Source organism: Muntiacus reevesi, chromosome 6 (genome assembly GCF_963930625.1).
Source record: "Muntiacus reevesi chromosome 6, mMunRee1.1, whole genome shotgun sequence".
NCBI lineage: Eukaryota > Metazoa > Chordata > Mammalia > Artiodactyla > Cervidae > Muntiacus > Muntiacus reevesi.
The window spans coordinates 107,739,089-107,752,497 of record NC_089254.1 but is presented as its reverse complement, the minus strand read 5'-3'; the positions used below and the strand labels follow the sequence as shown (position 1 = coordinate 107,752,497).

General features: G+C 46.1%; 1 protein-coding gene across 5 annotated transcripts in view; it reads left to right on the top strand.

The window, feature by feature from the left end:
• Positions 1-13,409, top strand: part of PRKAG2 (protein kinase AMP-activated non-catalytic subunit gamma 2) — a 292,846-nt gene that overhangs the window by 219,860 nt on the left and 59,577 nt on the right. For 4 of the 5 annotated variants that reach the window (XM_065939488.1, XM_065939487.1, XM_065939489.1 and 1 more), the window contains one exon: positions 11,756-11,825. In XM_065939488.1, coding sequence (XP_065795560.1) covers positions 11,756-11,825 — 70 coding nt within the window. Of the gene's footprint in view, positions 1-11,655; positions 11,826-13,409 lie in introns of those variants that run through there. The other variant, XM_065939491.1, reaches the window with a different exon arrangement.

The following is a 13,409-nucleotide window of genomic DNA, read 5'->3' as shown; positions in this document are numbered from 1 at the left end:
ATGTATCTTCATAGCATTTTTATTCACAATGGTCAAAATTTAGAAGTTTCCCAAATGTCCATCAAACAAGTGAATGGTGATGCAAAATATGGCACATCCGTACATACAATGGAATACTACTCAGCAATAAAAAAGAAAAAACTACTGATACACTGAACAGTGTGAATGAATCTCAAAATCATCATGCTAAATGAAATAAGCCAGGTGCAGAAGAGTGTGTACTCTATGATTCCATGTCTATAAAATTCTAGAAAATAGCTATAGTAACAAAAAGTAGATCACTAGTTGCTGAAGCTGTGGACAAAAATAGGGATGAACCACAAAGGAGCACCAGGAAACTTTGGTGGGGGGTAATAAAAATGTGTTGTATCTTGATTGTAGTACTGGTTTCAGGTTGACACAGTTGAACATGGATGCAGTTTATCACCGGTAAATTATGTCACAGTAAAAAGCAGATGTAAAAGTCTTTCTCAAAAGCTTGACACCCAGAGGTCCTACACGTGTATTTAGCTGGCTCTGTGTACCCGGTTCATCCTCATCGGCTACACAGCACCAAAGAGAGTGAAAAAGAAGATCACACAGTTCCCGGGGGTCGAGCGGAGAGGGTGCCGCAGAGCAGGAACAGGTCCCTTTAACTTTCCTCTTGATCCCTTAACATACACCAAAACGGAACAAAAATGGAAGTAGTCTCAATCACTTCTGTAACTTTCCACCAGTCTCTGGCCAGAGTTTCCATGAAAAGGGGATACAAAGAGCTGGAAAAACGATTAACAGTAGTCTGTTCTCAGAAGGGTTAATAATTGTAGGGGAGAGAGCAGAGAACAATGAAGAAAGACTTAATATCATTTGAGGGATTGCTTTATAAGAGGAATATAAATTTCTATTTGTTTTGAAATAGAGATTTCAAAGTTTACGGCTTGAAGAACCGAAAGGTTAATTGAATTGGCTGAGCAATACTTATTTTTTTAATTTGCTAATTATGGGATATTATGGGATAATAAGAGTTGTCAACGTAATAGAAGGTGTTTAGTTCCCCAGTAAGTCCTGTTAAACACAAACTTGATAAGATTTCAATTACCAAAATAAGAAAATTAATTTGGATTTATTTGTGAAAGGAGAAAGAAATGCATATTCTAGACACTGAGTAATGAGTTCCACAGATCCAGAATTTGAAGATTAGACAGATTAAACCTATATATGTTTAGGGTTCTTACTTCATGTCTTTGATATCATCATATCATCTTCATATCATATCATCTTACTTACATCATATCTTTGATGTGAATTTCTCATCACACCAGATATTTAACTGACTCACCTTTTGTGGTTCTTGGCTGAATGACTATCTTCAAAATCTTAACATTGTCTATTTTTTGGAAATTAGAAGAAAATTTAACAGAAGCCAGACAAAAAGGATTTTTTTTTTTTTTTGGTTTAGTCTGTTTTCTTCATCTCTTTGTTTGTTAAATATTTATTTTTATTTATTTATTTGACTGCACCAGGTCTTAGTTGCACCATATGGGGTCTTCATTGCAACAGATGGGGTCTAGTTCCCTGACCAGGGATGAGACATGGGCCGTCTGTATTGAGAGTGCAGAGTTTTAGCCACTGGACCATCAGGAAGTCCCTCTTCATCTCTTATTTAATGATACCTCCTTTGAAACAGTTTTGAGCTGACTTATTGAACTGTAGAAATTGGTTACCATACTCTCTGAAACGACTCTGTGAAATAAATGCTCTTTAAAGGATATCAAATAAATGTTAGGAAGGAACCAACTTTATACTATCTGAAATTGTTATTTAGAAAACTGTTGAAAGGAACAAAACCTTTCTCCCAAATATAATGATTAAAATCGGTCAGAAGGATTAATAGTTATGGTGTTAAATATCTTATATTTTAAGATATAAATAGTTTGTTTTTATTTATCAGTTTTTTATTTAATGTATCAGTTTTTATTTTTATTTTATAAGTAAATATCTTATATTTTAAGATATAAATAATTTGAGTTTTTACTCAGTTTTTAACAGTTAAGTAGTTTCAGTTTTTGTCAAATTTCTACAGCACTTTAAAAAATCAATTGTTCTTACTCAAGAGAAACTAAAATTGTAGAGAGATGGTAAGAGCTGGCAAAGCTCTCCAGCGGTATCCAAAGCAGGATGTGCTGTCCACGACCTCTAGTCCTCAGACAGAGTCTATTAAAATAAAAATGCTCCCCCTGTTTCTTAGCGCAGTCACTTTCTTTTCCTCAAAATACCAGCTCCGACGCTCAAGGGCAAGTGGGTGTAATTATTTCTAAACAGAAATGAGGTCCCGGAGAAGCAAGAGTGAGTGGAAGTAAATCACCTCTGAGCCCATTTATGCTGTTAAAATCATCTGCTCACCCACCATGTTTTCAATGGATTTGCTAATAACGAACAATTCATTTCACCTAAGTATTTTTGCAGTGCCTACTATGTGTCAGGCACAGACGATATAAAATCAAACAGGGTCATTTTTTCCCCTTCAAAGAGTTTATGGGATTTAGGGGAGGACGGAAAAGTGAATCCGAGCCTCATGCTACGTGCCTTATGGAAGCCCGTGGGTTCAGACAAGCAATTCACCAGGTAAGCTGTTAGAAGAGGTCAAGAATCAAGAAAGGCTTCCTGGCGAAACCTGAGCCGCCTTCTTAAGACTCATTCTTCTCTTTTTTTTAATAGGCAAACCTTGAATTTATTTTAGATCACTTTTTTCCAAAGAAAAACTCCTAATGGAAATTTTCTTAAATTAAGATCCCAGAGAAAAATAGAACCAAATGATAAAACCTCTGAGGAGTATGAGGGTTGATATATATATATGTATGTATGTATGTATGTATGTATGTATGTATTTTGGCCCTGCCCCATACCTTGCAGGGTCTTATTAGTTCCCCGACCAGGGATCAAACCCTGGGCCCAGGTAGTGAAAGCACAGAGTCTCCTAAGCACGGGACCACTGTTTCCATTTTTAAGTATTTATTTATTTGACTGCACCGGGTCTTAGTTGCAGCATGTGGGATCGAACCCCAGCCCTCTGCATTGGGAGTGCAGTCTTAGCCACTGCACCACCAGCGAAGATCCAAAAAGTATATACTTTTAGCATCTTTTTTTTTTCCTGGACTAGTTCTTAATATGACCAAAAAGTTTTTCTCATCATTAAGACTCATAAAGGAGTGAGCAGTGGCAGAAGTGGCAGAAGTAGGAAAGGGGGGCAGAATATTCAAGACTTGGGGCTCCAGTGTAGGGGACGCAGAGGAGCTTGGCCAGAGAAGGCGAAGAAATAAAATGACCAGGTCCTGCTCAGGGCTGGGGAGTTGCACTACATCCCTAAAGGGTCCTGAGAGTCACTGGGTGGTTCTAAAGAGAGTAACAAGAACAAGTCTGTGTTTAAAAGGAGCCCTGGCTCCAGGGTAGGGAAGGGACTAGAAAAGGATGAGACGGGAGAAACCAGAGCTGAGGAGTGTGATGGAGACAGAGACACCTGGCACAGCCTCCAAGGATGCTGAGACAAAGTGAGAGGACCCAGGGACCGTTTGAGATGGATGAGTTTGAATTGCCTGTAGAAGATTAAAACGCAGATGACCAGGAGGCAGTCTGGAGCTCAGGAGAACTGAGGGCTTGTGGCTGAGGCTTGAAGGCCAGCGGCACAGGAGTAGGGGTGAGGTCTGGCTAGGGAGCGCAGAGTGGGAAGTAGAAGAGGGTTCACTGCATCTCCCGCCCCCTTTGCTTCCACACGGAGGATGTCTTTGCCGAAAAGCAGAACTCACGGAAGACAGCAGGGGAGAAACATCGAAGCTGCTAAATTATTCAAGAACTCCTTATCCAGTATTTAAGGTTGATTGATTTCTTGCAGTAGCTATTTAGGACTTTTTTTTAAAATGCAAAGTGAACTCACATCCGACCTCATTGCATACAGGAAAGCTATTTTGGCCGTTGTTTTATGATTGAGTTTCCAGGCTGGCGTTTGCCCTTCCAACAATCATTCAAAACACTGGGCGCAGTTATGCAAGATGGTCCTTAATAACTTAGCATTTTGCAGCAACCAAAAAGTCACACTTGTAAGGGCTCCACGTTTCTCAGTCATTCTTTCAGTAAAATTCACCTCCGCTCCCTCCCATTGCACTGAAGTCCAGTAAGCCCAGACTGGCCGCAGAAGCGGATGGTAGAAATACCACAAATCTACGTGAGGTCTACAGAGGGAAACCGGCGCCTCCCTAGCATGAGAGGCACCAGGTATGACGTCGCATCAGTCCGAGCCCCTTTTCTTTGCATGCGCAACATGGCCCAAGCCCTCCCTCTCAGCTCTCCTCCGCCCCTGGCTTCCCTGCCAGCCTGAAATAGCTAAAATTAAGTCTGGCGTGTAAGTCTGTTGAGACTTTAAGAAAACATCACCATTGAAAGGGCAGCCGACGACCACCAACTTCAGATGATCTGTCCGAACCCATCCATCACTCATTTCAGCCTGTCAACATATCCATGCACATCTGAAAAGCGTCTGGGGCCTTCAACTCCCTGAAATTGACCTTGTGTGTCATAAAACAGAGTCATCTGCCTCCTTTGGTATCCTCTAACTGCATGACTTTCAAAGGAAGAAAGCGTGAGATGTCTTACAAAGTGAAAAAATAACCTGTGGAAATAAATTCAGCCTCACTCGCGTATTCGATAGAGACATTTTTATTTTCGTCTACTCCTGTACCCCCACTATCAAGTGCAATAAAAGTAAGAGACTCACATTAATTTGTCTCCATCTCTATTCTCCACACATGTCGACAGGCACAGGACTTTTGGGTCTGAGGACCAGTTTTGCGGAGTTCACAGCATCCAGAAATTTGTACTCCCACTGGCTGTGCAGTTCTGCCTCCCAGTAAACAATTTGTCAGGATTTCAGGGAAATTGATGACACTCCTACTGAATATCAATGAGGGATTTTTTTTTTAAGTATGCCAAACAGCCTGCAGGAAATTGAAATGTAGACTTTTCCAAAATCAGGACGATTGACATCTCCACTAGGTACTACCAAACTTTTTTTTAATTAAATTTATTTTGAGATCGTTGTGGATTCACGTGCAGTTGTAACAGATAATAGAGAGATCCTGCGTGCCCGTCACCTAGTGTCCCCCAGTGTAACATCTTGCAAAATCTACAGGACAGGACAAATCGGAACCTTCGTACAATCCTGATGAAAATGCAAAAAGGTGCAGTCACTGTGGAAAACGGTTTGGTGGTTTCTCAAAATGTTAAATATAGAGTTGCCTATGACCCAGAAATTCCATTCCCAGATCTACACCTAACAGAAATGAACATGTACATCCACACAAACCATGGTACATGAGTGGTACATGTACATGGTACATGTCTATAGAAGCAATATTCATATTATCACCCAAATATCCAGCAACTAATGAATGGATAAATAAAAGGTAGTCTATCCATTCGATGGAATATGATTCAGCAATAAAAAGAAATTAAGTGTTGATAAAAATCTTACAACATGGATGAATCTTGAATGCATTATGCTGAGTGGAAGAAGTCAGAGACAAACGCATATTATATGATTCCACTTATGTAAAATGTCCAGAATAGGCTAATCTAGAGAGTCAGAAAAGAGATTAGTGGTTGCCTAGGACTGGGCGTGGGGGTTAAGGAGATTAAAGACAGTAATGGGTACAGGGTTTGCCTTTGGGTTAATGAAAGTGTTGCAAACAGATGCTTGTACAACCCTGTGCATGTACTGATCATATTTTATGGTACGTGACTCATATCCCAATAAGATTTTTATAGCATTTTCTTCCTTTTATACTTATTTATTCATTTAAATTTTGGTTGGGGTTTTTGTTGCTGCACGCACGCTTTCTCTAGTTGTGGCAAGTGGGGGCTACCCTAAAGCTGTGGGGCCCGGGCTTCTCACTGCAGTGGCTTCTCTTGTTGTGGAGCACAGGCTGTAAGCACTTGGGCTCAGTGGATGCGACTTGCTGGCTCTAGGGCGCTCGCGCTTCCACAGTTGCGCGCAGCACATGGGCTCAGTAGTTTGGGCTTGAGAACTTAAGTTGCTCCCCGGCATGTGGAATCTTCCTGGACCAGGGATCAAACCCATGTCCCCTGTATTGGAAGGCAGAGTCTTATCTACTGTACCACCAGGGAAGTCCTCAATAAAGATTGTTTTCTATATGAACCCCAATTGTCATTTCCTCCACACAATTAAATCAGCTTGGCTTGACTTGTGGGAGAAAATATAATATATCACAAGCAGATCTCAGATATGCAGATAACACCACCCTTATGGCAGAAACTGAAGAACTAAAGAGCCTCTTGAACGTGAAAGAGGAGAGTGAAAAAGTTAGCTTAAAGCTCAGCATTCAAAAAACAAAGATCTGCATCCGGTCCCATCATTTCATAGCAAATAGATGAGAAACAGTGGAAACAGTGGCAGACTCTATATTTGGGGGCTCCAAAATCACTGCAGATGGTGATTGCAGCCATGAAATAACAAGACTTTCCTTACTCCTTGGAAGGAAAGTTATGACCAACCTAGACAGCATATTAAAAAGCAGAGACATTACTCTGCCCACAAAGGTCCATCTAGTCAAAGCTATGGTTTTTCCAGTTGTCATGTATGGATGTGAGAGTTGGACTATGAAGAAAGCTGAGTGCTGAAGAATTGACGCTTTTGAACTGTGATGCTGGAGAAGACTCTTGAGAGTCCCTTGGACTGCAAGGAGATCCAACCAGTCCATCCTAAAGGAAATCAGTCCTGGGTGTTCACTGGAAGGACTGCTGCTGAAGCTGAAACTCTAATACTTTGGCCACCTGATGCAAAGAGCTGACTCATTTGAAAAGAACCTGATGCTGGCAAAGATTGGAGGCAGGAGGAGAAGGGAACGGCAGAGCATGAGATGGTTGGATGGCATCACCGACTCAATGGACATGAGTTTGGGTAAACTCCGGGAGTTGGTGATGGACAGGGAGGCCTGGCGTGCTGCAGTCAATGGGGTCGCAAAGAGTCAGACATGACTGAGCAACTGAACTGACTTACTGATGCAAGCAGGATATTGACTTTGATACAGTTAAGAAGCAGAACAGTTCTATCATCACTTTTATGGCCACAGGTACCTCTGTTCCCCCACCCCAATCCCTGACCCCTAGCATTTACTAATCTGTTCTCCATTTCTGTCACTTTGTCATTTCAAGAACATTATACAAATGGAATCGTACAGTATATAATCTTTGAAAGTGACAGTGAAGTAGCTCAGTCGTGTCCAACTCTTTGCGACCCCATGGATGGTAGCCTACCACGCTCCTCCATCCATGGGATTTTCCAGGCAAGAGTACTGGAGTGGGTTGCCATTTCCTTCTCCAGAGGATCTCCCCGACCCAGGGATTGAACCCAAGTCTCCCGCATTGTAGGCAGATGCTTTTACCATCTGAGCCACCAGGGAAGCCTTTAAGAACTGGCTTTTTTCACTGAGATACTTGCCTGGACATTCATGCAAGTGGCTGTATGTATCAATAGTTGATTGCTTTTTATTGCTGAGTAGTACTCCACTGTGTAGATGTAACATTGTTGAACCACATCTTTAATTTCCAGTTTTGGCTGAGAGGAATGATGCTGTTTTGAACATGCATACATAGGTTTTTGTGTAAACATGTTTTGTTTCCCCCAGGATAAATGCCCAAGAATGCCATTGATGTATCTATCATATGACAGTTGGGAGGTTATTTCCTTAAAGAACTGCCAAATTGTTTCCCAGAGTGGTATGATTTTGCATCCCCACAGCAGCACACAAGAGATTCTGTTTCTCTGAATCCTCACTGGCATTTGGTGTGACCACCATTTTTATTTTGACCAGTCTTAACAGGTGTGAGGTGATAGCTTATTGTGGTTTTGATTAGCATTTCCCTTAATGGCTAATGATGCCGGCCTTATTACTTTCATGTGCTTTTTTGCCATCTATACATCTTTTTCAGTGAAATGTCTCTTTGTATCTTTTGCCTATGTTCTGACTGGATTGTTTTCTTTTTCTGCTATTGCCTTTTGAGAGTTCTTTACATATTCCAAATACTGGTCATTTGTTGGCTTTGTGGTCTGAAAATCTTTTTCTCCCACTCTGTAGCTTGTCTTTTTATCCTCTCAACAGGCTCTGTCACGGGGCAAACATTTTAAATTTTAATGAGGTCCAATTCATTGATTTTTTATTTTACGGCTCATGCTTTTGATGTCAGATCTAACTGTTTATCAATAGGTCCCAAAGGCTTTCTCCTATTTCTTTCCTAAAAGTTTCATAGTATTACATATTTATAAGTCCTTGATCCAATTTTAGCTCATTTTTGTATAAGGTGTGAGGCTTACATTAGGGTTTTTTGCCTGTTGATGTCCAATTGCTCCAGCATCATTGTCTTTGCATCTTTATCATACATCGATTTGCAGTATTTATGTGGATCTATTTCTGGATTCTCTACTTGTTTCTATTGATCATTGTGTCTCTCTCCCTGCCAAAACCACACAGTCTTGATTACCGTAGTGCTGTGGTAAGCTTTATTTTTTGTACTAATAATTATCTGTTTGGCTGCACCGGGTCTGTGCTGCATACGTGGGCTCTCTGATCTTTGCTGTGGCTTGTGAAATCTTTAGTTGTGGTATGCAAACTCAGTTGCAGCATGTGGGGCCTAGCTCCCTGACCAGGGATTGAACCTGGAACCCCCTGGATTGGAAACCAAGTGTCTTAGCCACTGGACCACTAGGGAAGACCCTGTCGTAAGCTTTAATATCCATAGAGTGACTCTTCCCACTTCAATTCTTCTCTTTCAGGCCTATTTTAACTTTGCCTTTCCGTGTAAATTTTAGAAGCTTGGCTTGTCTATGAAAAACCTGGTTGGGATTTTGATGGGTATTGCATTCAACCTGGAGATCAGTCTGGAGAGAGAAATGATGTCTTTACTATGCTGAGTTTTCCGATCCATGAAGTACCTCTCCACTTATTTCAGTATTCTTTCATCCACACACTGTAATTTTCAGTATACAGATCTTGTGACATGTTCTCCCAAGTGAATACCTAAGTATTTAATTTTCTTTGTGGTGATCGTAAATAATGTTGGTTTTTCTTTTAATATTTATTTATTTAGCTGCGCTGGGTCCTAGCTGTGGCACGAGGGATCTTCAGTCTCCCGTGTGGCAACATGTCGAGTGTTTAGTTGGGACATGTTGTGGGGGATTTAGTTCCCTGTCCCGGGATCTAGTTCTACCTGCATTGGGAATGCAGAGTCTTAGGTACTGGGCCACCAGGGAAGTCCCAATAATATTACTTTTAATACCAGTTTCCCCATGTTCATTGTCAGCATACACAAATATGATTGACTTTTATGTATTGATCTTGTATCCTGTAACCTTGCTGAACTCATTAGTTCCAGTTTTGGTGTTTTGGGGGTTTTGTGGGAGGTTTTTTAATTAGTAGATTCCTTGGGACTTTCTATGCAGACAATCATACCTGCAAGTAGCGATGGTTTTATTTCTTCCTTTCCAACTTGTATGTCTTTTATTTTTTCTTGCCGTATTGTACTGGCTGGAACTTCCGGTTGAATAAGAACAGTGTGAAAGCAGACATCCTTATCTTCTTCTGAACTTAGAGAGGAAGCATTCAGTCTTTTGCTGTTAAGCATGACCCAGCAAAGGGTTTTTACCACCTCTTACAAAATTATTTTTCTTTTCCTCCCCCCACATTTTTAAAGACAAAGATTAAGACTAAGAGATTGGTAGGACATAGGGGGATCCACTGGTTAAGACATCAAGCTTCCAATGCAGGGGGTGTAGGTTCAATTCCTGGTCAGGGAACTAAGATCCCACGTGCTACAGGGTGTGGCAAGAAAACAAAAAAAGACTTAAATTGGCCCAACTGAGATGACTGAGCAAAAAGAAGGCATAAAGATATGAGTACTTCCTCCTCCAGGCTAGGCTTGCAATAATGACAGAACCAAGTTCCTTGGGGGGGTGGGGGTGGAGCCTTAATCAGCGTTGGCGAGCTAATCTCTTTATCACGGTGCTTGCACTCTGCAGTGAGCTAAGGGCCTTGCACCTGGGGCAGTCATTGCCTGTAACACAGGAGAGGGGTGCCTGACGCCTATTTGGCTACCCTGCTCTTCCAGGAAGCTCTCGGCTGCCCTGCCCCGCTGCCTGCCAACCTGAGCTGGTGATCGGAGAGTCTCAGATACCCAGATCCAGGGTAACAGAAGTGGCCAGAGCCAGATTTAGAATTTTATGTACTTTTTGGCACTGGCTCCCCAAAAAAGAGAATTAGCTACGAAGAGAGGAAGCAAGAGTTTCATGGCCGGGTAAAAGTGATAGCAACAGTGCATCTACAATACGTGTATCCCAGGGAACAAAAATTTTAATAGGGGGAAAAGGGATGGGCTTTTTTGCTGTCTCCGACTCCTCGCTACCCCATGGACTGCACGCCGGACGTCGGGCTAAAATTTAAAAGAAAAGCAAGCAAGCACGCCCTCATTCACACCGCCCTCCGCCCCGGTCTGCGATGTCATCTCCCCTGGGGTCTCGCAGGCTCCATCACCCTCTCCCGGGCACATCGCCCCGCCCACCGCACCCCCACCTGGCTCCGCACCCCTCGGGCCCCACCCCCGGGCCGGCCGAGACCACACCTGCGCAGGTTAAACCTGCGGGGACGCGCTTCGGTGGGTGGCTGGGGGAAGGTGAGCGGGTGTGAGCGAGGGGGTGGGAGGACAGGCCGAGGACGAGAAGAACGGCCTCGGCGAAAGGCGGGTCGGCGGCCCCGGCGGCCGGAGTGGGGCGCCCCCACCGCCCTGGCGCGGACCAGCCCCGGTCCCCCGGGGTCCTCTTCCCACGGTTCCCTCTCGCCGGTCCGTACCAACGCGCGGAGGGGGCGGGGAGCAAGAGTGGGCCGTTCCACTCGGGATGGCGGGGCGGCAGGTCAGGCCGCTGCCGGCCTGGGGCGGGGAGGGGGGGACTGGGCCGGGGAGGGGGAACTGGACTGCGCCGCCGGTTCCCTGCCGGGCCCCGCGAGCTGGGCAGCGCTCTGCCACCCCCGACCCACCCCAGTCCTGCCAGCTGCGCTGGGGGCCCCCTTCTCGGGTCGACCCGGCGCCGAGTGAGGCCGGAGCGCCCGGCGGGGCAGCAGAGCCCACCCCCGGCCCCGCGGCCCCGCCCCCACCCACTCCCGCGCCCACCCAGGCCGCGCCCCCGCGCCCCCGCGCCCCCGCGCCGCGGTACAGCGGCCCCGCGGCCCGCCGCGTTCCGGCCCCGCCCCTGGCCCCGCCCCTGCGGCCTAGGCCCCGCCCCGAGGCACTGCCGTTGTGCTGCGGCCCCGCCCTCTAGCCCCGCCCCGGCCCCGCCCCCCGCCGCCGTACCGCGTCCCGGCCCCGCCCCTGACCCCGCCCCTGCTGTCCGCCCCGTGCGGCCCGCCCCCGCTGCCGTACCGCGGCCCTGCGGCCCCCAGCGTCCGGGCTTCGCGTCCCGGCCCCGCCCCTGAGGCCCCGCCCTCGCGGCCTCTTCAGGGTACCGCGGCCCTGCGGCCCGGCCCCGCCCCCGGCCCCGCCCCCGCGGCCCCGCCCCCGCGGCCCCGCCGCCGTACCGCGGCCCTGCGGCCCCCCGCGGCCCCGCCGCGCCCCAGTCTCCCTGCACCCCCGCCCTCCGCCCCCGCGCGCCCCCGCCCGCGCGGCCGGGGACGAGCGCCGCCGAGCGCATGCTGATCCGTGTCGTCCTCCTCCTCCTCAGGCGGCGCTGGCGGCGGCCCCGGGACCCGCGGAAGCCGGCATGCTGGAGAAATTCGAGTTGGAAGAAGAAGGTGAGTGCCCCCCCCCGCCCACCGCCCACCGCCCGCCGCTGGATCGCGCCTCCGCCGGGGGCCGGGAGAGGCCGGGGCGCGGGGACAGCTGGGTCTCAGCCCCGGAGGCCGCGGGTCCCCGCCGCCCACCGCCCGTCCAGCCTCGGCGGGGGCCGGCGAGGGAGACGCGGGGCCGGCGGAGCGCGTCTGCAGCGGCCGCGGTGCCTCTCAGAGGCGTAATCGAGCTGGTTCCAAGGGGAGCCCGCAGCCCGGCCCTCGGAACGGATGGTCGGTCCTTTTGTCCTTACGAGCTGGACTCGGCTGAGAGCAAGGTGACATGCAGTCGTGATTGTTTATAATGCCACGGTACGCAGGGAAGTCGCCCCAAATTATGTGTATGGTTCGTACCTTTAAATAACACACACGGCTTCCCTATCTGTACTTGTGAAAATACCACCAGCAGGGTGTGTCTTCTTGTCTTAATAGGGAAAGTTCAATAGGAAAACCGGAGGCGGCTCAGCGAATGGGGTCTGAGTTCAGGTGACCCTGTCATTCCGTCGTTTCTGTCGCCTCTTCTCTCACTCACTTTTTCATCTTCCTGGCTCCTTTTCGCCTTTCTTCTTCTTACTTGGATGTTATTTCGAAGCTGTGAAAATGTGAGGGGATGGATTTTTTTTTTCCTTTGGCAAAAATGAATATTTAACATGGAATATGGTCAGCTCTTACCTGAATCTTATTTTGAAACTGAAAATTTGGAGGGGATACACTTGTTCTTTGGTAAAATTAGTTTTTAAAATGGAAAATGTTGAACTCAGAGTTGAAAAAGAGCTTTGTATAGGATGTTGGACAATTTGAGGAATGTAAAAGACCTCCACACTGCCTTGTGTTCTTCCATTATTCATTTAGTGACTTCTCTTTTTTTCCAAGAGTATTGATGGAATAAAACTCCGGGAACAAAGCATGTGCCATGTGGATGCTGTGGCTTGTGCCAACTTTAATACTTCCGTTCATTTACAGTCAGGCAATTACTTAAATAAGCATGCTCAGCCAATATGAGAACGTTCAATCGACAGTATTAGGCCAGGGCCTAATTTTTTAGGCCTACGTTTATTTTACCTTTTAGAGTTCCTGCATTTCACAGACCTGTTAGCCAGAAGATAGTGTATTCATAGTAATTATCATCAAAAGTCTGCAGCCATATTTACTATTAACAAGCAGTTACAGGATCCATTTCAGAATTTTACTGGGACTTAATTTTCATTCTATCTTACTGAAAAATAGTCCAGTGTCTTAAGTCAAATCCACCTAACTACTCCTCGTTTTTATTGTATTGCACATCAAATTTTGGGCATTGTCCAAAGGGCACTGCCCCCCCCCCATTAAGATTTTGAATGTCGAGATCCTAAGAGTTTTTTTTGTCCCTGCTTTTAGTAACAATGGGAGTCCATTACATTTTCATCATTTTGCGATTTACATGGGGGCAAAAGGAAAGGCGAGTTGATGCTATTAGAGAGGTGCTTATAGTTAGGGGCTTCCCAGGTGATTCACTGGTAAAGAACCTGCCTGTCAATACAGGATATCTGGGTTCAGTCCCTGAGTCGGGAT